We start from the raw sequence: 24,997 nt of genomic DNA on the forward strand, positions 1-24,997 counted from the left end.
GACTTGCCGTTAAACCCGTTCATCAGCCGCAACTGGGCCGTCACCACTAAGGACATGCAGCGCCACATGAACAACATCAGCACGGCGACAGATCGCCTTTAGGATCAACGCAGCAACCTTCCGAATAACTACGACGCACTGGGAACGGAGTACGAGATTGAGCAGCTGAAGAGTATGTTCTCGTATTTGGAAGGTCAGAGTAAACAAACTAACAGTAACAAATTCGTGACGTTCCCAGAACCACTGGCTACGTTTCTTGGCTACTTCTACCAGCAATCCTGGCGTTTCGACTATTTTGCCAGCGGAACCTGGAGAAAATGTGCAGCCGAGGACGGGACCTGGCGATATGAACACCGTTCTAGTTTTGTGTATCGCTATATCAGTAACTCACACCGTCAAGGTTTTGAAATGGTAGAGCAGTATCCGCGCTATTTCAATCCGCTCCGCTATTTTCCGATTAACATGCCGTTTCGGCCAGGCAAAATTACCTGGGATGAATCCTACACGAAAGAGACGCGTATGCAAATCAGTAATTATATGGTTGAAATCGAGGAGTATAAAGCAATTAAGGGCACCAATAATGACAAAGACATACAGTATCCCTTCGTCGAAATGTCAGACATGTGGGCTGGAGAGTATTAACAACTTGATTTGGGCAAGATTATTGCAAAAACCGGCATTCGTGGATATGCACCGGAAGAGCGGGGCCATCAGTCCACCGTGCGGGACGATAAACTAACCATTGCGCAGCTAAATGCTCAAATTCGCAAGGCTGAAGAGCATCTCGGACAGCCGCGCCAAGGTAACCAGCAGCAGGGACAATACCAGCCATACCCGCAGCAACACGGACAGCAGCAGCCGGAGCAGCCGCAGCGCCAGCATGTTCATCAACCGCCGCGCCAGAACGGAAAGCAGCACCGGCGTCAGAATGGAGAACAGCAGCGCCGCCAGTACCAGCCACGCCGTTGAATCGCCTGACCGGAAACCGAAGAAAGCGACACAGCAACACGTGGGAGCAGCAACCCCGCCATCCGCATTCCCACGATCAGTAACGTTTTTACAGTAACTCTCGTTGTTATTTGCTCAATATATCTGTGTTACTTTTCTGCCTTAATTTCCATTCCTGACTTTACCGGATCTCTCTTGATAAGACATGTATAGAGATATCTTATCGCTACCATGCAGGATGTAGCCGTACAAATAAGATCGGCAGTGTTACAGTAATGATGATGAGGATTTCATTGGTGCTAGATGAAGCAGAAACATCTGAATGTGTACTCGTACGAATGTTCACTTTTATCATGGATTTCTAGACTGGTTTGCGAAATGTCTAACTGATCTAAAATTATTCTTGCTCTTGCCCTTATCTTGCTCTTCCCTCATGATTTTCTGCTGATTAAAATGTGTGCGTGCGCGTTGACAAAGTGTTCCGTTGCCGGCTTTCGTTAAGAGTTACTTGCAAAATCGATCTTAAAGTAATTCGTTAACACCACCAGCACTTCCGATCGTAGTACGGGTGTGTAACCCACTCCACTAAGGACAGCTTAGAAATTGTCATTATAGTACAGTCAGTACAGTACAGTACAGTACAGTATGTTGCAACAGGCATTCGCAACATGAACTGTAAAATTTATCTAATATCTATATAAATTTTTTTTTATTTTACTGTGTTTCCCGTTATGAGACCACCACTTTGCATCGCGCAAAGCAAGGGTGCACCAACTGTACATAGTACCAGACCTGGGCAGTTAATTTTAACTATTTAACTTAACGCGAGTTTTTTTCGAGTTAACGAGTTATAACTTAACTCTGAAGCTTAACTCGCGAGGACGAAAACTTAACTCTAGCGCAACTCAAAAATAATATAGCGCAACTCGAGTTTAGCGTAACTCTGCAGATTTCAGTTGATGTTAAAAATGAAACTGAGTTTCAGAAATATCATCAGAAAGAATATTATTCTAACCGTGTATCGCATAAATTTTCGAAATTATAAAAGCATCTATGTTCAAAACTGTTCGTGCCAACGAACAGTACGACCGCCCAAGGCATTGGCTAGATGAATATAAGGGGGGAAAACCACTACACTCGAACCGTCTCCCTGTACTGCTGCCGTTACCTGGCTGGAGTTTCTACGTTGTAGGCTGTAGCTAAACACGGCACTTCTTTAGTGCGCCAGATTTAATCAGATGTACTGCGGTAACGCATCACTATCCAGGCGGGTGACAGCAGCAATAGAGGGGAAACAGTCCGAGCAAAACGCTTCTCTTCTTCTACGTAAGTATTGTGGAGTGCGAGTGCAATCAGTGCATTCTGACTGTGATTGTAGTCTTTTACATCATTTGAGCTTTAATTAACATAATGCAGTAACACGTCCAGGCTCTAGCAGCGTGCAGAGAACAGACGGGGAGTTTTTTAGAGAACAAACTTTGGTCAACGGTAGGAGGACGCCAATGTTCTGCAGCAAAACCACAAGGGAATTTGTTGTCTGTGTGTTTCTGCTACTTGTCCATTGGGAAAACAGTCCGAGCCGTGTAACGCCATGTTTGGCAGCCATGTACAGAGAACCATACTAATACACCATAGTGTAAAAGTCCAGCGTTGCCGGCGCTTCCCTGGGTCCCAGACGAGCTAATTGCACTGATGCGAGTTCTGAAAACACTTGCTCGAAAAATTTTAATTCTGAAATGTGTTTCAAATCTGGTAATAGTGATACTAGTACGCATAAGAGATTAGTTGAAAATGGTTAATAAAGTGCAGAATTTTTTTATTGAAAAGCGATTTTTTTTATTTTAACGCGAGTTAACTCGAGTTATTGTCGCTAACTCAACTCGTAACTTAACTCGCGAGCTGCGATTAACTATTAACTCTAACTATGAGTCCAAATTCCATAACTGCCCAGGTCTGGTACATACATATTATTACAATGCAAATTCACGATCCACCACTTCCGTACGTAATGAAAGGGGCGACTATAAGCGCTTTTTAATTTGCTTGAAAACTGGAGGTCCCAAGAGCCGGTCGACCCAAAATGAAAATAATAATTACCATGGTAAATGCCAATAATACTTATTGAAATTGTTAAATATTTGTTTAGCAACGCCAGACCATTAACCTTTGCAGGTGAGTCCCCGCCCCCTTTCAGTACTTTAAATGCGCTCCCCCCCCCCGGCGGTCAAAAATCCGCAAAAGGGGGGTGCCCGCCGGTGCGCCCCCTCCCCTTTCTGGCGGGCCTGCAGGTGACAATACTTTTAATATACCACAATATTCTACATTCCTACAAAAACTTAGATTTTCTGAATTTGGAGACGGAGATTGTGCTCTGATTAGTTTTACTTTCATCAAATCAATTTTCAATAAATTAAGAAAGCCTGCAAAATTCACACCGCGGTTAAAAAAGCAATATTACCTACGACTAAACAGTAAGTAAACACTGCACATCCGCTTCTGCTTTCTCGCAGATTATGTGCAGTGAATAAGGCAACTTCAATAAGCACTGCTCACAAGTCAGTGCTCACTTCGTACTGCGAGCACTAAAATATTACAGGACGCTCAGGTATGTATAAATGATTTATCGATTTTGCAGTTCAATCGAAGATATAATAGTAGCAAATAAAGTAAGTTTTGTTGAAAAACTAAAATGAAGTTCTCTTTTCATTTGCATATGTGTGATACGCACTTAGTGCCACTTACATACGCAGTGTCTAACATGGACTTTCTAAAATTTTAATACACTACATACTCCACTGACCACTCTCACGTAAAGATGTCTGTATCCGCATTCCGCAGCAGCAAGAAATGGATGCCATTATTCCATAGCTGCGCTGCGTGCGCCTATGAGTGTTGAGATAAAGCGCTCTGCAAACAGGCAGAGCGCTTTATCTAACGCATTTTGATCGCTAATTCCATCCATGATTCTGCAGTTTAACGTTTACAGTACAGTAACTAATCAGTCTGAAGTTTATAACTTCAACTAAATATATGCATTGAGCTTAAGGTCGTGTGACTCTAGGTTAGAAGGAAGTTCATTTCGTTCTGTTCTGTTCTGTTTGCTTGTTCGTTCGGTTTGGTGAATTTGGTGAATAACCATTTGGGAAGGTACCTGAGTTTTCTGTTTCGGTAGCTTTCGTTAGACACGGCCGGCAATCCGCTTGTACCTAACGGAAGTAGGTTCGCGTACCACTTACGGAGTCCAGAGCATATTCCCACTCTACCGATTGAGTAGGTTTGGTCAAAAAGTGCGGATGTTGCGGTGCGACTTCCGCATAGCATGTCAGAGCAAAAGAAAACCACACGCGAAACTGTAAAAAGACCAGGAAAACATGCGCGCGGCGACACGATCCGGCAAAAAATCAAAATAATTGTATCTAAGATGCAGACCAGCCGCTTATAAGAAGTAAGTAAGTACTAAACTGATCAATAGATGTGCTTGGCATGGGACGTCACTGGTGTGGACACGGTTGCGCCTTCCCACGTCAGGTCTACGGCAGCAAACGCAGGTGCAGCGGCATTGGAAGCGGAAGAGAAGAAGTTCCGGCTTTATTTGTATCTAAGCGGCAGATACATCTTCACACCGATAGCTTTCGAAACCATGGGCCCTTGGGGACCGTCCGCTATGGCCATTATCAAAGCACTGGGTAAACGACTCGAGCAACACACAGGCGAAGCCCGTTCTCATGAATTTTTACGCCAAAGATTGTCACTGGAGATACAGCGCGGCAACGCGGCATCGGTTAATTATGGGAACGATGGAAGGAGCAGAAAAGTTTAATGAAATTTTGATGTTATAAGGAAATGTCGATGTTTTCAATTATTATAAAATTAAGTTGTACTACAGGTGAAATAAAATAACAACAGCAGTTTTTGGCCAAAGCCCAGCAACCTGTAGCAGTGTAGCCAGCTTGGGCTGCAATCCTCCTTGTGCGCTGACACGGTTCTCGAGCACGCAGGCTTTTTGCTACCTGGCATGTATGCCGTATACCTATGTACATTCTACAGTACTTGTATTTCGTTTTTTCACTTTGCATTTCACTTTGTTTTTTCACTTTGTAGGCTTGCAGCTATACTATTATAGTACTTAGTTAATTACTGTAGTTATAGTACGTTTCGTGATCGAAGTGATTTCATATGGTTATACGGTGCATTCTTCTTTGTGCAGACAAGGTTTTCTTGTCTAAATTCCCGAGCCTATGTCGAGTCGAGGTGGATGGTTGCTTCGCTGTTGATGGCGATTTATTGAGGAAGTAATCCGAAGTGCGTGTAAGTGGTAACGACTCAGAATCACCGGAATCGGTAAACAAAGATAATTCTGTTGTAGATGTTGCATCAAAACGCAGCATGTTATTACGTTTTGTTTTTATGTAGTTCGTTGTTACGGTAGTTTGAAAATCAGGACTAAAACACATCCTTCTTGTTGCATGTTTCACATTACCAGGAGGAATGGATTCTCTGGCTTGTCCCAAATGTCAGCATCGTTTCACCTATTTGGAGCGGGAGGAACACAGTGGTCATTTCCCGCTGGTGTTAAACTGTGGCCACGGTCTGTGTTACTCATGTGTGTGGGAAACGCTTTCACACGAAATAAGCAGTGGGAAAAGTCAGCATAGCGCGCATCTTTCTTGTGCCCTTTGTGGTCAAAATCAGCCACCTGTTGAAAGTTTGGAACGTCAGGATGTCGTGCGAAGATTTCCTGTTGATTTTGTTACTGTTGGCGTTTTGGTCGCTTTGGACAGCTTTGGCCCGAATATTTTTCAGTTCAATAGCAAAATCCTTCCCCTGCCATCTGCCTTGCGCTCATCTCTCGAAGAGAAGCTGAAGAGTGCAGGTAACATTTTAATTGGTTTTTGTTTTAAAAAGTTTATCGCTAATAGTGCTTGTAGTTAGGTAATCGCCTAACAGCCAGTAACTGGTACTTATTTGCAAGATGCTCGTACAAAATAATTATGATGGAAATTGGAATACATGTTTTGATCTTTGATTGCCACGAAGTTATTTTACAGTTATCTGGATGCTTTACATTCAAGTCTCTTCTTTTCTCTGTTGTCATATTTTTTTATAAAATATGATTGCCATGGTCTTTATAACCATAGGTTCTGTTTAACAAAAGAGGTAGGAAAATATTTGATTTTGATTCCAGATCGGGAGCGAGAGGAAATCTTTCTCGAACGGCCGGATTCTTGCTGTCTGTGCGCCAGCATCCACTGTGGATGGAAATGTCTGACATGCAAGCTAGCCTTTTGTATGGATTGTTGGCCGCAGCACCAACAATCGTGCCCCGACGTCGTTTTATCGACTGCGGTCCCGTTTGACTGCCACGGAAATCCTATGGAACCATTTCGTTCTTGTGCCGAGCATAACAGACTGCAACAGTGGCACTGCAATGTCCACGATGAACACAAAAACAGTTTTCTGTGTGTGCTGGATGCCGATGGTCGGCAGAAGAAGCGCCTGTTTGACTGTTCGTTTACTACAAAGGCGGAGAAAAATGAAGATGCTGTGCCCAGTTTCCTGGATCTTCATCCTCGTATAATTGCTTTAGCGAAACGGTCCGGCGAAAGTTTAAAAGCTATTCGTCGAGCAAAGCGCCAACTGGAAGAACTGAATATCAACGACCAGCTCAAAATTCGCCGGCTTTTTCATCGTTTGACGGCTTCAGCAGTTTTTAGTTGCAATAACTTGATACTGCTGCAGGAGAACTTCAGTGGAATAGCTCTCGCTTTTCTGGAAGATGTTGGATGTCTTATGAACAAGCAATCAAAATGGACAACCTTCCTGTTGGAGCGGTGGAATTTTATAGTTACCAATGTCGCGACTCTGCCCATCAAGCTATACATGGAGAATACCGCACTCGAAGAGAATCTGCTCCGCTGCCAACTATGGTGTCCGGACCGAATGAGAGAAATTTGTCTACACGATGCACCATATATTTCCGAGAGTGTCTGGAACGACGGGCTACCTAAAGGGTTGCGGATGATTTTCATGAAGACAATCGGTCAGCTAAAATCTGCCGAAGATTTACTGCCCACTGTCTTCGGGTTGTCCAGTGTACGTGATCTGGTTAAGGTGGTCCACAAGCATGGTCACTCCCCCAAATATGATCTCCAATATGATTTGGGTATTCTGACAGAAAGATCAGTTGTTTTGCCCGTAACATCGTTAGCAACTGAATTCCAGAAATTAAAGAATACCGTTTTCAACGTGCAAGGAATGATCCCACGGCAGTGGAATGCTGATCACTTGGAAATCATCGACGCCAATCCTGCTGTATGTCGTGTTACGCATGTGGAGAATGATCAGTTAGAATTCTGGATTAGGAATTCTTCATACGATGGAAAACACAAGGAGCTCCATAAGGCGTTGAATATTTTTTGTTGTAAAGCAGTGAATTTGGAAAGCATTGCGGTTGACGGGATTTACGGTGTTCAAGTGGAAGAATCTTTTGGAAGATTGTCTGGATTCAAAAAGTGGGTAAAATCGTTTTTTACTAGCTGGATGTGAAGTATTCACCTACAGAGGCTCTGTAGGTCGGTAATGCAGCATCTGAACTATGGGTAGAAAGATGCGGGGGATAAGGGACGTCTGGAAGTATTTGTTTTATACCGTTTATGTTGAATTAAGCAGTCAGTTCAAGGCGGGATTCACATTTCACATACAGAATCTTAAAGTTGCTCTTTTCCAGGGGTTACCCTCAACACTACGGATGGTAAGAATCTTTTCTCCTCTAAATAGGAAATTTAGCTCGGTTTCCCCCGCAATAAAAAATGATTGCAGGATGCGTGTACGGATTACTAAGGTGGATGCCAACGGGGATCAGTGTCAAGGTCATCTGTTGGACCACGGTAAACAACTGTAAAATTGCAGGGTTGTATATGGTGTATGCAAGTACTGTAACGCCGGTTCAGGGGTATCTGACCAGTGTGTGAGTTACATTTACCTGTTCTTCTTGCATCAATTAACAATTAATTTAACCAAGGTATAATTTGATTTTGTTAATTTAATTTGTGAATTTGCTTACATAGTTTTGTTTTGTAATTTAAATTAATCTGACTGCTTTGATTAAGGTGCTACTGGGGCTTGGAAGTTGACCGATTTACGAGAAATTCCACAGTCACTGCAGCGGGAAGACCCCTTTGCCATTCGTGCCCAACTGAGTAGTTTCGTCCCATCTTACAAGGTTAACAAATGTTGGCCGAATATCGGAAAATTTGTGCTCCAGTGGCTTTCGTTTTGCGGCTCTCCCTTCGTCTTACTGGATGATTATGTGACAGAAACAGGATTGTTGCTGGTGGATGTGTGGAGCGACTCTCGAACTCCGTCCCTTCGGGAGTACCTTGTGTGGTGTGGTGCTGGTGAACTAAAGGTCATGAGTGACGCTCGAAAACTTTATCAGGACCAAGAAAAACGCTGAAGGGCGTTACTAGCTACCTGATTAAAGTGGAAGGAGTTCCCGCTGCAAACTTCCGGCATGATAAAAAGTAGAGTACTGTACCGGTTTCGTGTTTTAGAGATAGCTTTCGTTAAATATTGTTTAGTGACATCGTACATATTTTGACCTTTCTTTACTTACGGTTTGACCCGGAAATGTTTAAGTACCGGTACTGGCAGTACAGTACTGTATATGTAGTTGTTCAGTTTTGACCATTGTTGTTAACCATAAAATCATTTTGTAATTTTTGTGTTTGTGTCTCGCTGAATGTAGAGAAGTGAAAGTTGTTGGTGGTCGATATGCATTGCGAACTGCTCTACTATTGCATGCTTTGACTACGCCCATATTTCTTACTTTACAGCATTCATGGGCGAAAGCAGAAATAGAATCATAGCATTGCCCGTTGAGAACCTTCGTTTCAAACCACTTGTATTCTTGTTCTTCTCATTTTGACAAAGAGAAAAAATACCGAACCTAGTAATAAAATGTTTTGCTCATTGCAGCTTGAGCGTTGTGTACTCGTAATCGTATTATGACCATGGTCCATGTGATAATTATAAAATGATGTTGGGGGAAGGTTTTCGGTTTTCTTTATTCTAACCGCTCACTTTACCAACTCCTTTCACCCCGGGCAGGCAGTTACGCACAAAGCCACTGAAAATCACATTTTGACTTTTTGCGATTTTATTTGTCTATTTTGGTTTTGAATTTTCACACGTACGTAGAAGTACCAAAATATTCAGTGAGACGATTGCGGAGACTCACTTTAATTGGTTTTAGGTTTAGCTTACTGATCCAGTTTTCTTTCTGTTACGTCTGTTTCAGTACTGATTTGGTATAACCAAAAGGAGAATCAACCACACGATGTCGGGAATTGCTTATCGCAAGCCTGATTTGGAGCCGCAGGGAGATCAGATTCGGGGGAAAAAAGGGAAGAAAGCGAAGGCGAAAGATAGTGCTCATTCCAGTGCTAATACAGCTGCTATCCCATCCGGCAACGATCCTTTCTCAGGAATTTTCGCTCCCACAATGCCCCATGGGAATCCTGCAAATACAGCGAACCATTCTACCCTGGCACTAAACAACGCAGACCCGGTGGTCGAACAAGCAAAGGGAAAGCAGAAGAAGAAGGAATTCATTAATATGCTACAAGTACACGAAGGAAGCCTGGAAATCATCCTTCCCGGTCGTCATCCATGTCAGTGCCTTTGCACTAAACATGACTTGATCAATAATTGTCTTAGTTGTGGAAGAATCGTGTGCGTTCAAGAGGGGTCTGGGCCGTGTTTTACTTGTGGACAAATTGTGGGTAAGAGTTAAGACGGTTTATGGCAGTAATTTTTTTGTTTCACTTATTTACGTACGAAAGTGAAATTTGGTGTCTTTCCTGGGCCATTTCCATGGCTGCCCGCGTTGTCGACTTGTCATTTCCGGATGTAGTGTTACAATAGTAACAATACTGTGTTAGTTCTCTGTACGAATTGTTTGTACGTGGCTTTGATTAAGTGTGTGCATTGACATTTTATCATTTTTACCTCTAGGTACGGACGAAGAAATTGCAGTATTAATGCGTGGCGGCTTAGACGCTGAAAAGCTGCAGAGAAAAATGTTCGGCAGTGAGCAGCTTACCCTGGACTTTGAGAAAATGATAAAACTGGATGCGAATAAATCGGATACTTTAATGAAAGCCGAAGCGCAGCGTGATAAACTACTGGAATATGATCGCACCGCGGCGCAACGGACGAGAATCATCGATGATCAGGCAGACTACTATAGCGAACACGCATTCATGACGAAAGAGGAACGAGAAGCCATCCGAAAAAAGGAAGCTGAACTAAGAAGTCAGCGATTTCGGTCGGTTCTTGAGAGAAAGCACAATATGAGTTTGGATTTCGCAGGTATGATAAAAATTTTAAAATTGCTACAAGTAAAATCGAAATTTCCACTTCGAATTCTTGAAGAGAAGTTCGAAAATAGTTAATTTAGTAATATGGAAGGCATGGATTTCCAATATTGTTCTGATGTGTTTGATATGTTTGTATCTGTAGGTCGACAAGTGTCCTTCCAGAAGGAAGATCGCGGTCCGGACAATATGTATGCCGATCCGGTCGATGCGGAACCATTGCGTATTCCCGAGACCGTTCCGAACTTTTCATTGTCTCGTGATCCTGATCAGTGGCAGAAGTTGTTCACTAGTTCCGTCGACCGAATGCCCGCCCATGCTTTGATTCGCACTGAACGAACTTCTGCATGCCGCGTGCAGGACCGCGAACTGTTGGAAATGTGCGACAACGGTATGGCGTTATCCGTTCGGCAGCCTTGGGCCAGTTTCATTACCATGGGTTTAAAACTGCATGAAGGTCGTGACTGGTATACTGCGCATCGAGGCAAGCTATGGATCGCCTCTGGCTCAAAGCTTCCTCCTCCCAATGAAATTATAGAAGAAGAGAATTTAGTTAAAGCTGTCACGGGGAATGCGTTTATTGTCTTTCCTGAGCAGTATCTGACGGGATTCCTCTTGGGTAGCGTGGATGTTGTTGATTGCATTACGCAAGAAGAATATCAGAAACGTTTTCCAGGGGGACTCCTGATGCATCCTTATATATTGTTATTAGAAAACCCGCTTGAACTGACACAGAAGTTTCCGATAGAAGGAAAGAGCAAGATATTCAAAATGGACATCAAACTGCATCAGTTTGCGAAAGCTTAGCCACACATTCCGCCTAAATTTGTGTATAAACCAAAACCATATGGCGATAACGATGAAGTAGGCTGACTGTAAAATTTAGTGTTTTAAGGGTGTTTTGTATTTTATACTCACAGTGATTGCGCCTGTGATGATGGTGTCTCGAATTCCGTTGAAATGAAATGTGAATATTTTGCTCTTTATTACCTACCGGCTATCGAGCAGCTACTGTATAAGCCAAACAAGAATATTGTAAACTGCCAACTGATTCACTTATGCAGCTGGTATTCCGCTTCCGCTCTCGATTTATGGCATGTTCAACTGCCTGTCATTTTGATGCCAAATTACACTTATACCAATTTTTTGCCTTATGTTCTTCCTTCATGTTGAACATGATTAATTTAATTTCCATTCTAATCCAACTTCACTATTCACGTTTAATGGACCGGTAGTAAAAAAGCTTGAAACAAATGTGCCGGCCTACGAAATTACGAAACCAGTTTTGGAAAAATATGTACATAGTACCGGTCTGTGAATGCCAACCCAGCAATGGAAACAAGCAGTATAATTGTAGCGATAAGTATAAAAGTTCGAATCACAAGAGAAAGTCAAAGCAGAAACGGCTGCAATTCTGTATTAATTTTATTACGAGTCCTCACTTGTTTCTATTAACTAAAGTTGATTTAAAATGAAGCACACAGATGGCGCCATCTTGATTGTGGTTCTACTGGGTATCTTTTGCATCTCCTTCACCACTTCCCAGGGGCAAGGAGCAGCCCGGCTAACAAATACGTTACATCGTAAGCCAGCGTCTACTGCCGATTCAGATGTTCTATCCTCTAACTTTTGGCGAAATGCCAAGGAAAAAGATTTCGACAGGTAAGGACATTTGTTTTCAAAAATATTTGTAATTAAAGCAGATGAAAGGTGAGGGACGTATCTTTGCTTGTAAGGACCAGTCTGCTCTGACCTTAATTTAGCTACCGTAATACTATTACGATAATAAGATACTGTGCTTTTTGTAATATTAAGCTTCATTTCTTATACGAGTACTACGAGCACTGAAAACCTTAGATAAAGTGCATACTGCAGGCCGTGTACAGAATGTGGAATACTTGAGAATTTTTGTGGAAAACATTCCATTGATTTGGCGAAGCTTCTGGGAAACGAATCGCAGCACCCTAACGCTTATGCATACTTGCATATGCAGATGTTTCTTTTTAAGAAAATTTTTAAAATTTTTATTTGCCTAATTTTACACGTTTTATTAAACCGCGATTCAGCTGCGCTGCACTAGGGCACGAATTTTTATTATTTTACATAATTTTTGAGTTTTTTTAGAGTATTCCTTCCTCATGGACTAAGCTTCGACGATCTCAGCCCCGCTCAACAAAAAAAAGTGTGGTATCTGATGTTCAAGAAAGCGATCAAAGCTAGGCAAAATCCAGGAATGGTTCGACCAGCAATAACGTTCAAAGAATCATCGCCAACAAACACAGATTACGCCGGAAACGAAATTTCCCGATCATAAAATGTGCGATTTGTTGATATTGCTCGGATAATACTTCTTGGCTCAGGAGTTCAGCTTCTTTGATGGCTTTTATATGAAGAACGAGCGCAATGTCGTAACCTGGACCAGTTGACTGGAAATAAATTAAGTAAAATTGATTCGCTATAACTCTATTTTTATGAGGGAAGACTAAAATGAACTGAACCGAGGTTTTCTGGAATAAAGTGATTAAAATAAACAATCGTTACGAACGAAATAATTATTGATTAATGCCCTGACCCTTCTCTGCGCTTAATGGCCCTGACTTATGAATTGTGGGCAGAACGCACCAGTACTTGTACTAATTTTATCAACTTTCCATATTCGTTACACGCAACATACAAAGCACATTTTTTCCAACAGTTTCAAAAAAATCACTTATTGAAGTTTTTCCTCAGCACCAACGATACACGCGGTCTAATTACAGAAAACACAGTGTCTTAAATTTGCTCCCATCGGCGCCGTTTCCAGGACAGATACCTCACTGCCTTGTTGTGCGATGCTGATACTTTATTTACCATTGGATCGGGTGGAGATGATCCGTAGCCCTTTTTCGCCGGTTGAATTCGGTCGAATCTTCTGTCTCCGTTGTCGAGGTTGGGTCAAGAAAGTATTTCATATAGTTGTTCAGCGTAATTCCATACCCCGAGTAAAACAACTTGCAAAAAAAAACGTTAACTTAACGTTAGGAAACGGCTAAAATTGACACACATCCGTTCACCTAGCGGTACTTAAAATGTTAAACTAACGTTTTTCCTACAAGCTGTTTTACTCGGGTACTTCTACATATCTATATAAATAAATATAGAATACTATTATTGCAGTACAAGACATACCGTGTATCATATTCATTTCAATGCAGTGACAATGAGAACCGGCCTACACCTACGGAGGATATTTAATATCAACGTGATGAATAGTATGCACTATATAAGAACTCCAACAGCTACAACCAACAACAACCTTCTCTAGTTTTCCGTCTGTTACCAACTTATCACTTTCCAATTGTAAAATTTTGTTGATAAATGAATGAATTTAATATTGTTGTTTCTCACGCTTTCGGCTTTTCAGATCTTCCATTACTTCTACGTATCACAATTTTTTGACTGCTTTTTACAGCATAATCTGCATAGCGGCGCGGGTTAATGGAATGACAGATGCAATAATTTTCGCAGGTTTTCGTACAAGAAAGCGTGTATTGTACAATTGGAGTACGCTGCAGTAGAGCAAGAAATTTGCCTCTGAAGCTGTAGTTTGCAAGAAATTTGTATAGAAGTATGCTAAATTATTCTTTAGTTGCAGCACGGTACCGTGGTTGCAGTATTACCTATGAAAAACTAATGCTGCACCATGCACAATTAATTTTACGTTTTATTTCGTATTATTATTATACAAACTTAGTTTACACTTTATACTTAGTGACCTGTCACATATGCACATACAGCCGCCACTTTCCACACTTGTTACACAAAACTATTCAAATATCATTCCGCGTAGAAGGGTGACTTTCCCAAGCTTACGATGCTATAAAGGCAACTTGAGATTAGATTCTCAAGTGGTTGACAAAACATCCCTCAAAAAGTCTCAGTCTGAAGTTGAAACCATCCATGATATGCAATAGCTGGATTCGCTGAAATTTGTACATTCTTAGTACACCTGTATCATGGCAGATCAAGTGTAGTGTAATGCCTTGCCTGTATGAGTAACGATGGAAGTGACCAGTCTCACTAGGAAGTACAAACAGGTGATTCATGCTTTCCTCGCTGGTCAGCAGATTCTGGAGGGTTTGGTTTAGTGTACTCAGTACTGTATATACACTGTACAGCAAGTGCTGTCACTGCAGTAATACATAGCGGTAAATAACAATACAGTACAACAACTGACAGTCTGCACGAATTTTGTACGTACATTAAACAGGATATGCACTCATAAACACTGGGTGTGCTAATAAAGTACCCATGTAAACCGTGCAAAGGTAAAGGAACAGCCGTTATAAGCCAGCAGCCAAAACCGACTGTGGTTAGTGCGGCTACTTTTAGCGATCAAGTATTTTATTGTGGTTTGAACTGGTGATTTTATTTGTTGACGATTTTCATGCTTCTGTATTTCCTGGCCTAAAAAAAATGGCCTTCCTACACTTTTTGTGTGTCTGTTCGATTTCTTCCCTGGCGTTTGCTGGATTGATTGACCGTGGTCAGGACGCCGCAGACGCGCTGAAGTACAGCAAGATGGAGGGATTTTTCCGTGTGGAGGTTTTCGTGGATAAACTGGACACCCAAGGAAAATCACATACTGGATTGTCGTGCGATATCTTTGACAAATGTGATCCTAAAGTTATGTGCTTTATCGATACGTAAGTACAGCTTTTTCCCATTGAATTGTACTTGTTTTATTAAATTGCATAGAATATGGCTTACCCTATTAAGTAATTGTTGTCCACAATTTGATATGTATTAGTAACTGCTGCAATACAACTCTGCAATGCTTCTGTTGTCTATATTTAGGGAAAAACCAAACAACGATTTTGGTGGCGATTCTGTTCCGTACAGCAATTATGTGACTTTATTTGATGGCAATAACGTCGACATTCCTCAAATTTCTCAGTCGATCTCTCGCGATGTATGTGGCAAAGCTCCGCGAAAAATTGCCATCCGATGCCGTGCTATTGATAAAGGTCCGTGTTGTAGTTTGCCATTGGCAATAAGGCATAATTAACATTTAGTCCAGAAAGGTCATATCTAGTTTTTTCACTTACCGTTTCTTTCGTTTTTTGTTTTGTGCGTTTTGGTTAATTTTGGGGTTAATGGCCGTTTTACGTATTTGTTTAAGCATTGAAAAATATATGTACTCGGTTCAAGTGCCCTGTTCTGTCTGTGCAAGTTTGCATAAATTTAGATTGCAAAGATTGGTACAGACCAGTGTTATGTAATAAGTTCCCCAAATCTTAAAATCAGTCGCTTTTAATTTGATTCGAGATATTTTCTGAGCAGTGCTAATTCTACATGTGCATTATATTCTTGCAGATGGCATCAACGATGATAAAATTGATAACTACAAATGGCATTTGACCAGTGACAAGTATAAGGTTGCCCAAAACGAGCAGGCTTCGGAGTGGTCGGCCGAAATTGCTATTCCCGGAGAAGACCGGCCTAGTTCCAAGTACGTATACAACTAGAAAAGCATTTGTTGGTTACTAACTTACTATTTATTTGTTTGACGATTTATGCATGTCTTTAAAATTGAGTGCAACTTGTGTAAAACATCATTTGGCTAACGTTCGTGTGGTTGTTAATTGCAGGATTTATGTCAAAGCCCGGATGTACTCTATTCCGGAAACGCAGTGCAGGCCTTCGACCAACGGTCAAGGATTATTTAGTGGTCTGTTTTCTAAGTAATCCGCAGCTTTCGATATTTGTTTAAGTACTATTTATCCGCCATTGATTGCATGGTATAGCCAGCCTGCTGGAAACGAACCGTGATAGTAGCGATCGCAGTTATTCTTTTAGTTTTGTACACGACTGCTATTGTTATTTGTGGATCGTTTTAGATCGCCAAGTGACACTGTTGATTGTTTATTTTACGAGCGTTTAATGCTTTGAAACTTGCGGCTGAATCAAATTGTTTGCTCAATATGCAAAAGAGAAATCAAGAAGAAACAGTACGAAAAGAAAGAGCCAATTTTCTGTAGTTTTACGTGACGAACTGTTAATTTAAAGCCTGAGCATCGGATTTTATCAGAATCTTTGTGTTTATTTTAAGAACAACAACAACCAAGGGGATTATTACAGTTATCACAATTTAAAAAAGTTCTGTATTATACTAATTGTAATAAAGAGGTTGGCAGTCACTAGTCAGTGGAGCCTGCTTTGACACCTTTACGCAGTGCACTAGCATGGTTCGGCAAAAAAGAAAATGGCACAGAATTATATTACATTTACACTATCATATGGTAGTGATATTTACACAATTAAGATATATATATAATTGTTTCGATTACCCTATCACTTCTCAGTAATATCGGGTGCGTGCAAGAAGAATTCGCACATATGCATCCGACTTGCAGGCAGCAAACTGTAAGTCCTGAATTCTAAAGATTAGACCATTCTTTAATTCTTGGGATGCTAAGAAAACTGGCAGGTCTTGGAAAGTTGGCTATCCGATTGGACTTTAGATCAAGATTTCCATCTTTCACCAGTCGACGCGTTCAGCAGCCAGTGACAGTGTTATACATGATCGACAAGTCCACCCACCTTGCGAGATCTGCAGAAAAAGTGAATCTATGATTTTCATTATCATATGTCGTTCGCTTTTTTCAGCTAAATTGTGAGAAGCTGCAAACTGCGAACACAATCATGTGGACTGCAGCATCCGTGTTTCTGGGAGTATTTGTAGCTTTGGCTTCTGCCGGCTTGGTGGATCGCGCTCAAGATGCGGTGGATGCGGCGCGTTATCCTTTGGTTAAAGGGCCGTTGCGCATTGAACTATACATCTCTAGACTGGACACTAACGGGAAGTCACACACTGGTTTGTCTTGCGACATCACCGACAAGTGTGATCCCACAGTGATTGCCTTCATCGATACGTAAGTGCTTTGCCGACATTGGCATTTGTAATTTTTAATAGCTCATGGATTATTAATTTGACTTGTTTGCAAATTGACCTTACAGACCAAATAAAATGTGCGTGTTGCAGTGAACGACCAAACCATGACTTTGGAGGCGATTCAGTGCCATATTCTAGCTACATTACAATTTTTGATGGTCGAGAGGTCAGCGTGAGATAGTCAGTAAAGAGCTGCATACTTACGAAGATTTTAGAGCGCGTTTACGATTTCTAATTCTTCGAAAAGCGCCAAATAAAGTTACCTAAAACTTTGGTATTCCTGTGCGCGGTCTGAGTATAAAACCGATATACTGATTTAATTTTTTGAATTTATATTCATACATTCGGGATTGGCTACCCGTTTAGTTCACCGCGATTTTAAACGCAGTGCGATTATGATAACAGAAACCTGGTTTATACCCGACAAGAAGTGAAGCAATATAATATTATTTGTGCACAGGTGGATGTTCCTCAAATTGATAAAACCATTTCGCGAGATGTTTGCACTGGAAAGTCCGTGCGAGTAAGTATTACATGCCGGACAATTATTCGTGCGGTCGCTGCAATAATGTTGCTTTTCTTTCTGTTTCAGAAAGTGGCTTTGAGAGTAAGCAATATTTCTGCAACATTTTCTTATTGATCTTGTGCAGCAGAATTCAGAATCATATTGTAGGTGCGAGCAATCGATAAGGACACCTTTAACGACGATAAAATTGACAATTATAAATGCTTCATAACCGGCGATCATACACCGGCAGAAAATGAACGGGCGGCTGAATGGAGCGAAGAAATCGCCTGCTCGGGAGAAGATCGAAAACAATCCAAGTATAAGCGCCTATGTTGCTTTCCGCTTCCGGGTTGCATTTTGGTACAGATTTTTACTTTTTTAGAGTGTACTTGAAATACCGTTGGTATTACATTCCTGACACACAATGCCGGCCTTCCAGCAATGGTCGCACCATTTTCTCAGGGATGTTTTCCAAGTAACCCGACGATCGCCTGTTAGCAAAGAGAAAGTTGCTGTCTTGAGTTAATAGATTCTTATTGAGTACGAATTTCACTGCTATTATGTTAATTTCTGCGGGTTGCAGTAACGGATTAGCTTGTGCAAGTAATTCTGCTTGCATTCTGAGTGATATTACCTAATACCGTTCATGTTGTTCTGATGATGGCTTCGTATTTGTTTCACGGAAAATACCGAGAAAACATTATAAGCTGCTCTACGGCTTCGTTACTAATACAATACATGGTATCGATATCACGATTACTATAATGGGTTCACCGTAGTGGTTAGCAATAGCAGTACAGACATACTCGTATTAGTATTAGAATACGGCGTGGTTTCGAATTTCAAGTGCGGTTGCGCGGTGGTCTTGTAGACTTTGACCGGAAACACCTTTTCTGTGGATAGTGAGTGTGGTTTTGTTTCTTGAACAGATTGCTATCAGCTACAGATTACTGCCAGTGTGCATGGATGATTCCTATATGCTATCGCACTAGAAAAGTCTGAGTCTCCACCTTATGCATAAGCACTGATATATAATTCACAGCATTCCGGTTTTAGAACGGCTACCTTTTAAACGATTTATAAACACTCAACAATATCTTGAACGTTTTATGTTAAGAGTAATTTATTTCTGATAAGCTAGGAGCAACATTAAAAGATTTTGCCGGAAATTCGGTACACGATGGCGACTACCTTCGTCCAATTTTTATTGCTGGCATTGCTAGCCGCGTTTACTTCCGGTGGACTGATTGACAGAGCCCAGGATTTGGTGGATACCAGATACCCTCTACGACAAGGACCGATTCGCATTGAAATGCACGTTATCCGCTTGGATACGAGAGGAAAATCCCATACTGGACTTTGGTGTGATATTACCGACAAATGCGATCCCACCGGTAAACTATAGCTAATTTCTGCACCTCTGCTAATACTAATACCCTAATATAAAACCTTGCAATGAATTCTTCAGATTTAATTAATATGTCACACAGACATATCTGTACACTGATCAATAACTCATGCGCGTAATAATGCTAAATTTTATTTTGCAGTGATTGCCTTTATTGACACGTAAGTGTGACCTCAGGCTGTTCTGGGCGGTCACATAATTACCGTACTGTGTACTTACGACCCTAATTTTAGGGAACGACCGAACCACGATTTTGGAGGTGATTCAGTTCCGTACTCTAACTACATAACTCTGTTTGATGGGAACAATGTAAGTTAGCGGCAACGCAAACTCTTTAATATTCAATGTATGCGCGGGCACTGTTAACTTTTTTTTAATCAGGTTGACGTGCCGGAAATCGGAAAAACTATTTCTCGGGATATTTGTGGCAAAGGTGTGAGGGTGAGTGAAAGGACAAACACCGCGTTATACTGGCGCACAATTCCATATCCGCACCAAAAACATATATGAGAAATATCGCGCTGTAATAAAACAGCCTTGTATTTGCAGAAAGTTTCACTAAGAATTCGAGCTATCGACAAGGACACCTTTAATGATGATAAAATCGACAATTACAAATGCCACATAACGGGCGAAAGCACACCCGCCGAGAACGAGCAGTCATCCGACTGGTCACCGGAAGTGGCCTGCAAAGGCGAAGACAGACCCACATCCAAGTAAGAAGATAAAAAACTATGCATTCCAAATTTATTTGCCCCAGGGATAAAACTGGCTTTTCTTTGGTTTTAGAGTATTCATCAAGTGGCGATGGTACTACATTCCAGAAACCGAATGTCGTCCCTCATCAAATGGACGAACATTTTTCTCCGGAATGTTTTCTTAGCATCGTGATAGTTTGTGCTCAGATAACTTATTTGTCTAATCCGAATCGTTTTGCTGTTTCTTTGTTATTGTGTGCAAGAGCTTTTTTATAATTCTGATCAATGAAGTAGTGTTGAGATCGATTGACCGAACGTTCTGTTTATCAAATACTGTATTATCACGTGACATGTTTCGGTGCTAAGAAATGGGACAGAACTGATGGCTTTATAAGGTTTCGCAGCTTCATCAACCAGTGCTATTAAAATTTTAACATATTATGTACAATTTGATGTCAGATGTATCTACGGAAAAGTCAACCGGAAAATTACCAGCAAGAGTGCAAGACTAATTTTAACCACTTGGCTGTGGGACTCCTTCATCTTATATTCGTACAACTCGTACCAAAATTAACACCAATATCGGCCTGTGATAAAGTCCAATTTGAGAAACAGGACAACGTACATACTCTGTATATAAGCTCTGACGGTGAATGTACTCGTGCAGATAGATTTAAAATGATGGTTGAACAAACTTGACACCACAAGGCACAAGCTGACATATTGTTATACGAAATCTTTTGCTACAGTGCTTGCGGATATTAATTTTCCTTTTGAATGCACGATCATTTTATCTGAAACTGTAAAATTTGTTCCAAAGGAAGACTTGTTGCATAGACCAAGACCATGTATGGCCCGTTGTTCTTCTTTGTTATTTATCTGACCTTCCACTGCGCGCGGTCTGGAATTATCGATCGCTTTCAAGATTCACAAGATGCTGCTACACTCCCCTTAATCGAAGGATACTTTCGTATCGAAGTACACATCAAGCGATTAGAAAACAATCGAGGAATATCCCATACCGGTTTACCCTGTGACATAACGGACACCTGCGATACACAATTTACCGGCATTATTGATACGTAAGTAGGCGAATGCAGTATTCTCGAGGTACTAATCTCAGTGTACTAATTCTACAGTTATTACTCGTGCGCCTAAAGATGTTCTAATGAATTGATTCAAATGAACTGGCTGTGGCATTTACATTTAATGTTACAAATAATTTTTAATGCACAGAGAGAAACCCAATCATGACTTCGGCGGAGACTCCGCTCCGTACAGGAACTGGGAGGCTCTGTTCCAGGGCTCCAATGTAAACTCCCCAGATATCAATAAAGTATTGGTTAAGGATAATTGTGGTAAAGGCATCAGGAAAGCCCATGTCCGATTGCGGGCTATCGATAAAGGTAGTGTCGAGCATACTCTGTAATTACAATGTACTATGAAAATGCATGGACTTGTTATGCATTTTCGTTCTGTAACGCGGACTAAAAATAGAATTTATCGAATTTTCCTCATACGAGCCTTCCATATTTTTCAGACACCGTTAACGACGATAAAATTGACAACTTCAGGTAAATATTTTTGCAGATGAGATTCAAAGATCAAACTGTTTCACAGTAGCGCTAGCTGGATGATCGTAATTTAGGTGATCGGTTTGATTTTCGCATGACCTTTAAGTTTTGTACGATTGTAGTTACTACATAACCGGAAACGGACCTAATGGAATGCCGGCCGAAACCAAGCAGTCAGCTCGATGGTCTGAAGAACTGTGGGCCAAAGGCCTAGATAAACCCGAAATCAAGTGAGTTACAATTTACAGCGAAAACAAATCTGGAATTACCAGTCGTTGATTGTTATGTACTACTGTTGAAAACGTTTCTGACAATCGAACGGCTGTACCTTATAAACTAGCAATTTACAAGCAGCTGTTGAACTGTTTTAGGGTGTCGCTGCGATATCGATGGTACAAAGTTTCACAGGCAGACTGTCATCCAGTCAAAACTAGCGGAATTCCCTTTATAGATGGAATGTTTTCTTAAGTACTCCGATACAGTAAATATCATGCAATGGAAACCTCGTAAAACGTCGCTTTTCGATTTTTTAGCCCTAGAATAACAGCGATTATTAAACCGCTTCTGGACATACTGTACAATTGTCCTTAAATTCATCGGTTATGCGATTTTCTACTGACTGAATCAAACCGTGCTAAAATACGGTGAATAGGATTTTGGTTAGCCGGGGACTTTGACTTGTTAATAAAAAAATACGGGCATAGAAGTAGATCAAAACTTGATATGTAGTAGTCAGTAGTACTGTTTACTTTTCGCTAACTATATAAAATCGTTCTGTCCACTCCTGTAGGTGTAGAAGCCCAACCCAGTCTGATGTGTAATATGAACAGGGACGAAATCGCAGTAAAAGTCGTAGTTTTGTTCACCACACATGTATCAATCTTTAGATGAATCTGCAGGCACATCATACGTATTATACTCGGCAGTTGCAACAAAGAGTCAATCCAATCAAAATCACTTAAATACAATCACAAAATTTTCAGTCACATAATCGTGAAGAACAGGACATAAGTAGCAAAATTAATAAAAATCAATTCAAAACGCATACTGTTGCCGAACAATGAGAATGAGCCAAAATCGATCACATCAACGGCTGCTGTCTTTACCATATTTCACGTCCATAATGAGCCCAGCAAAAACCAACAAAGTTGCCATCCACTGCAAACCCGACATAGAATTGTTGAAAAATATCACAGAGGCCAGAATCGTGAAAAATTTTCGCGTTGTAGTGATGATAGAACAAGGCAACGAGCCGAAATGTGCCACTGTCCGGAATATGAAATACTACACGACAGAAAAACAAAACAGTAGAGGACAACGCACAAGTCGTTTCTATCCTAAAAGTATCAAGATACCGCACCAGATGAAACATATTATAATCGGCTTAACAATCAACCAGAAAAAATCTGGCAAATTACCTGACCAACAGCGCTGCACATAGTAAAGGTTAAAAGATGCTCCATAACGAAAGGATACTCGATGATGAATGCCATAACCAACGCCAGTTCACCGGTATATAAGATTGCTAGGAAAAAAATAAGAAGAATATAATATTACGATTTATAGGAAATTCAATACTGATACATAACCAATGCCGCGCTCTAGGGAAAAATGAGAATTCGTTCTTTACTACAAAACCCGGCACTTGGTCACCGACACAATCTATGCTATTGTTTACCAAACAGGACTATTAAAGATGAGAACAAATTCATCCACATCATCATGGAATTCGGGCACATCACATAAACCGACTGCATTCGATCCTGCACAGCACCAGTAACTCCATCCATAAACAAAGACAGCAGCTATAAAATAAGGTATTCATAGGTAAATCAAGTGCGCGACTACTGTGTCCGAAAATCGTACCAGTAAAACTTCACCAAAACCAAGTTCCGTCTGCTTTTGAGAATCTTTCTTCCCGTTCTCGTAGAAAAACAAACATACACCGACGACGATGGCCATGACAAACATGTACTTTCTAAGAGGATACCGGCGTTGCGCAAAAAGGGCACCGAACACCATAACCGGAATGGGTTTGCACGATTTACCCAGTACCTGTTCCAATTAAAAATGTGTTCATGCTCCTTACAGCAACAAGCACTACATACAGCATAATCTCCCATTGGCCATTACTAACTAGATAACTAATTTTTTTACTTAATATAATTTTTCTGACTGGAAATTTTATCATTTTGATCTTACATTCTTACTTATCGGGTTCGAAATGTGGTGTTATACTACGAATGCAGAAGTCTGCGACGAAGAAACAGACTACGTTTTCCAAAATTTTGATGTGATCGCACCTGCGTGGGATAGCTGACGTACTGCAGCGCCAAATTGGATGACAACATCGCGACCAGATAGGACAGCGAGCAACAGCAATACATGGAACGGGGAGTACTGTCGCGGGCCTCACGGCTCAAATCCATCACTAACCCAGATTAAATACCGATAAAAACCCCAGGAAATGCATTTTAGACCTCAACACGCTACCGAATTTGGCAAAGATGGCATTGACGATGCACTGCAGGAAGACCAGTGTTAGCGTGTAGTGGAAGTGATCATTCTCGCCATACACACCACGTGTGCTGCACAAAAAAAATAAATTATCGTTATAATAATTCATGAAAGAACTTTCTAAATTTGTTACAATGATGGAATGATGAGGAGCACTGCTCGTTTAATCGGATCACAAGGGTAACGTCACTTCCGTGTAACACGTACATGCGCTCCTGGAGAAAACCGTAGACAAAGAACGAAACGAAGATTCCAACAGCGCAGACGAACAACTTGAATGAGCTTCCGCGAAAATGGGCCCGTGAAACGGTGGGAATGGGAGCGCCATTCGTTAACTTTCTGCCGACCACCGACGAGCGCGTCTGAAATTTCGTAATCGACGCATCCCCTCTTCCTGATTCATGGTATTCCAGAGGGCTACCAGAATCCATCAGATTTTCGTAAAACGGTAATATTAAGATACGATAATATGAATTCCACTTTTCGACCAACGCGGTCCGCACAGTCAGATTTTTGCAAATTCCGGCCAACAGATTATACGGCCAAAAAATGATGCAAAACTCCAATCTTACTGCGTAAAGACGATAAAGTGATTCAATTTCAAAAAGTGAAGAAATTTTTTTTTCTTGCATGGGAGTGCCCAGTGATTCGAAATCTAAATACTCAAAACACTTTGGGAAGACGAACCGAATACAGAGTGTTCTCATTGGCCAGTTTATAAACCACCCAGCACAAAAAAGCGCCAGTTCTTTTGACTTGAATCTTGGCTTTTCCGGAGTTCCATTCATTTTTGACACATGTTTGCTAAGTACTTATATTTATAATCTGCGTCACTAAACTTGACATCGATAACTCTTTTTATTTCATGCCCTATGTAATCTACATTAAAATCTACAATCTAATGTACAAAAAAATGTTAGGAGAGTGTTCTAGATGTTCTAAATTAATATTCAATATTCTACATCACTAGGTAAGTACGAGCACTTCTACTGCTTTTGCACAATCTGTTCAACAATCAACAAAAGCGACAACT

At 41.0% G+C, this 24,997-nt stretch overlaps 7 protein-coding genes across 10 annotated transcripts; 6 read left to right on the top strand and 1 right to left on the bottom strand.

The window, feature by feature from the left end:
* The first annotated feature begins 4,943 nt into the window (after positions 1-4,943).
* Positions 4,944-8,810, top strand: LOC129583684 (uncharacterized). 3 transcript variants are annotated; one of them, XM_055475601.1, is made up of 6 exons: positions 4,944-5,289; positions 5,432-5,821; positions 6,134-7,460; positions 7,676-7,699; positions 7,768-7,835; positions 8,058-8,810. In XM_055475601.1, the coding sequence occupies exons 2-6, from the start codon at positions 5,437-5,439 to the stop codon at positions 8,402-8,404; spliced, it is 2,151 nt and encodes a 716-aa protein (XP_055331576.1). In that variant the 5' UTR covers positions 4,944-5,289; positions 5,432-5,436; the 3' UTR covers positions 8,405-8,810. The 3 variants fall into 3 exon arrangements, with proteins under 3 accessions (XP_055331576.1, XP_055331575.1, XP_055331578.1); XM_055475600.1 differs by having other exon boundaries at positions 4,944-5,256; XM_055475603.1 differs by having other exon boundaries at positions 4,944-5,250.
* A 310-nt stretch (positions 8,811-9,120) lies between these two features.
* Positions 9,121-11,417, top strand: LOC129583620 (activating signal cointegrator 1-like). Of its 2 annotated transcripts, none has more exons than XM_055475498.1 (3): positions 9,121-9,620; positions 9,964-10,320; positions 10,471-11,417. In XM_055475498.1, exons 1-3 carry the CDS (start codon positions 9,287-9,289, stop codon positions 11,130-11,132), a joined length of 1,353 nt encoding a protein of 450 aa, XP_055331473.1. In that variant the 5' UTR covers positions 9,121-9,286; the 3' UTR covers positions 11,133-11,417. The 2 variants fall into 2 exon arrangements, with proteins under 2 accessions (XP_055331473.1, XP_055331472.1); XM_055475497.1 differs by having other exon boundaries at positions 9,121-9,731; positions 10,471-11,411.
* A 278-nt stretch (positions 11,418-11,695) lies between these two features.
* Positions 11,696-12,776, top strand: LOC129583712 (uncharacterized). The gene is made up of 2 exons (XM_055475643.1): positions 11,696-11,987; positions 12,450-12,776. The coding sequence occupies exons 1-2, from the start codon at positions 11,797-11,799 to the stop codon at positions 12,637-12,639; spliced, it is 381 nt and encodes a 126-aa protein (XP_055331618.1). The 5' UTR covers positions 11,696-11,796; the 3' UTR covers positions 12,640-12,776.
* Positions 12,777-14,627: 1,851 nt separating this feature from the next.
* Positions 14,628-16,333, top strand: LOC129583673 (uncharacterized). Its single transcript, XM_055475572.1, has 4 exons — positions 14,628-15,010; positions 15,162-15,331; positions 15,681-15,816; positions 15,956-16,333. Exons 1-4 carry the CDS (start codon positions 14,781-14,783, stop codon positions 16,050-16,052), a joined length of 633 nt encoding a protein of 210 aa, XP_055331547.1. The 5' UTR covers positions 14,628-14,780; the 3' UTR covers positions 16,053-16,333.
* A 559-nt stretch (positions 16,334-16,892) lies between these two features.
* On the top strand, positions 16,893-20,321 carry LOC129583715 (uncharacterized). Its single transcript, XM_055475647.1, has 13 exons — positions 16,893-17,239; positions 17,350-17,425; positions 17,720-17,782; positions 17,852-17,866; positions 17,933-18,084; positions 18,150-18,242; positions 18,351-18,366; positions 18,924-19,161; positions 19,318-19,336; positions 19,409-19,484; positions 19,557-19,616; positions 19,725-19,891; positions 19,965-20,321. Exons 1-13 carry the CDS (start codon positions 17,010-17,012, stop codon positions 20,056-20,058), a joined length of 1,299 nt encoding a protein of 432 aa, XP_055331622.1. The 5' UTR covers positions 16,893-17,009; the 3' UTR covers positions 20,059-20,321.
* Positions 20,322-20,562: 241 nt separating this feature from the next.
* LOC129583695 (uncharacterized) lies at positions 20,563-22,137 on the top strand. Its single transcript, XM_055475622.1, has 5 exons — positions 20,563-20,955; positions 21,110-21,279; positions 21,414-21,447; positions 21,570-21,677; positions 21,819-22,137. Exons 1-5 carry the CDS (start codon positions 20,720-20,722, stop codon positions 21,913-21,915), a joined length of 645 nt encoding a protein of 214 aa, XP_055331597.1. The 5' UTR covers positions 20,563-20,719; the 3' UTR covers positions 21,916-22,137.
* A 171-nt stretch (positions 22,138-22,308) lies between these two features.
* LOC129583687 (solute carrier family 35 member B1-like) lies at positions 22,309-24,718 on the bottom strand. The gene is made up of 7 exons (XM_055475609.1): positions 24,172-24,718; positions 23,941-24,035; positions 23,751-23,878; positions 23,314-23,502; positions 23,126-23,252; positions 22,866-22,972; positions 22,309-22,731 (listed from the first exon to the last, which is right to left on the bottom strand). The coding sequence occupies exons 1-7, from the start codon at positions 24,669-24,671 to the stop codon at positions 22,534-22,536; spliced, it is 1,344 nt and encodes a 447-aa protein (XP_055331584.1). The 5' UTR covers positions 24,672-24,718; the 3' UTR covers positions 22,309-22,533.
* Positions 24,719-24,997: the final 279 nt, after the last annotated feature.

This window comes from Paramacrobiotus metropolitanus, unplaced genomic scaffold (assembly GCF_019649055.1).
Source record: "Paramacrobiotus metropolitanus isolate TYO unplaced genomic scaffold, Prichtersi_v1.0 Parri_scaffold0000011, whole genome shotgun sequence".
In the NCBI taxonomy this organism is placed as follows: Eukaryota; Metazoa; Tardigrada; class Eutardigrada; order Parachela; family Macrobiotidae; genus Paramacrobiotus; species Paramacrobiotus metropolitanus.

Coding starts and splice junctions, on each gene's coding strand:
- LOC129583684 (XM_055475601.1), top strand. CDS start 5,437: ATGGATTCTCTGGCTTGTCCCAAATGTCAGCATCGTTTCACCTATTTG. Junction 7,461..7,675: donor AGATTGTCTGGATTCAAAAA/GTGGGTAAAATC, acceptor GCTCTTTTCCAG/GGGTTACCCTCAACACTACG. Junction 7,836..8,057: donor AGGTCATCTGTTGGACCACG/GTAAACAACTGT, acceptor GCTTTGATTAAG/GTGCTACTGGGGCTTGGAAG.
- LOC129583620 (XM_055475497.1), top strand. CDS start 9,287: ATGTCGGGAATTGCTTATCGCAAGCCTGATTTGGAGCCGCAGGGAGAT. Junction 9,732..9,963: donor TACTTGTGGACAAATTGTGG/GTAAGAGTTAAG, acceptor TTTTACCTCTAG/GTACGGACGAAGAAATTGCA. Junction 10,321..10,470: donor TATGAGTTTGGATTTCGCAG/GTATGATAAAAA, acceptor TTGTATCTGTAG/GTCGACAAGTGTCCTTCCAG.
- LOC129583712 (XM_055475643.1), top strand. CDS start 11,797: ATGAAGCACACAGATGGCGCCATCTTGATTGTGGTTCTACTGGGTATC. Junction 11,988..12,449: donor AAGGAAAAAGATTTCGACAG/GTAAGGACATTT, acceptor GAGTTTTTTTAG/AGTATTCCTTCCTCATGGAC.
- LOC129583673 (XM_055475572.1), top strand. CDS start 14,781: ATGGCCTTCCTACACTTTTTGTGTGTCTGTTCGATTTCTTCCCTGGCG. Junction 15,011..15,161: donor GTTATGTGCTTTATCGATAC/GTAAGTACAGCT, acceptor GTCTATATTTAG/GGAAAAACCAAACAACGATT. Junction 15,817..15,955: donor GAAGACCGGCCTAGTTCCAA/GTACGTATACAA, acceptor TGTTAATTGCAG/GATTTATGTCAAAGCCCGGA.
- LOC129583715 (XM_055475647.1), top strand. CDS start 17,010: ATGTGGACTGCAGCATCCGTGTTTCTGGGAGTATTTGTAGCTTTGGCT. Junction 17,240..17,349: donor GTGATTGCCTTCATCGATAC/GTAAGTGCTTTG, acceptor TGCGTGTTGCAG/TGAACGACCAAACCATGACT. Junction 19,485..19,556: donor CTCTGTTTGATGGGAACAAT/GTAAGTTAGCGG, acceptor TTTTTTAATCAG/GTTGACGTGCCGGAAATCGG.
- LOC129583695 (XM_055475622.1), top strand. CDS start 20,720: ATGTATGGCCCGTTGTTCTTCTTTGTTATTTATCTGACCTTCCACTGC. Junction 20,956..21,109: donor TTTACCGGCATTATTGATAC/GTAAGTAGGCGA, acceptor TTTAATGCACAG/AGAGAAACCCAATCATGACT. Junction 21,280..21,413: donor ATTGCGGGCTATCGATAAAG/GTAGTGTCGAGC, acceptor CATATTTTTCAG/ACACCGTTAACGACGATAAA.
- LOC129583687 (XM_055475609.1), bottom strand. CDS start 24,671: ATGAGAACACTCTGTATTCGGTTCGTCTTCCCAAAGTGTTTTGAGTAT. Junction 22,973..23,125: donor ATCTTTAATAGTCCTGTTTG/GTAAACAATAGC, acceptor TTTTTTTCCTAG/CAATCTTATATACCGGTGAA. Junction 22,732..22,865: donor TGTGCAGCGCTGTTGGTCAG/GTAATTTGCCAG, acceptor TCTGTCGTGTAG/TATTTCATATTCCGGACAGT.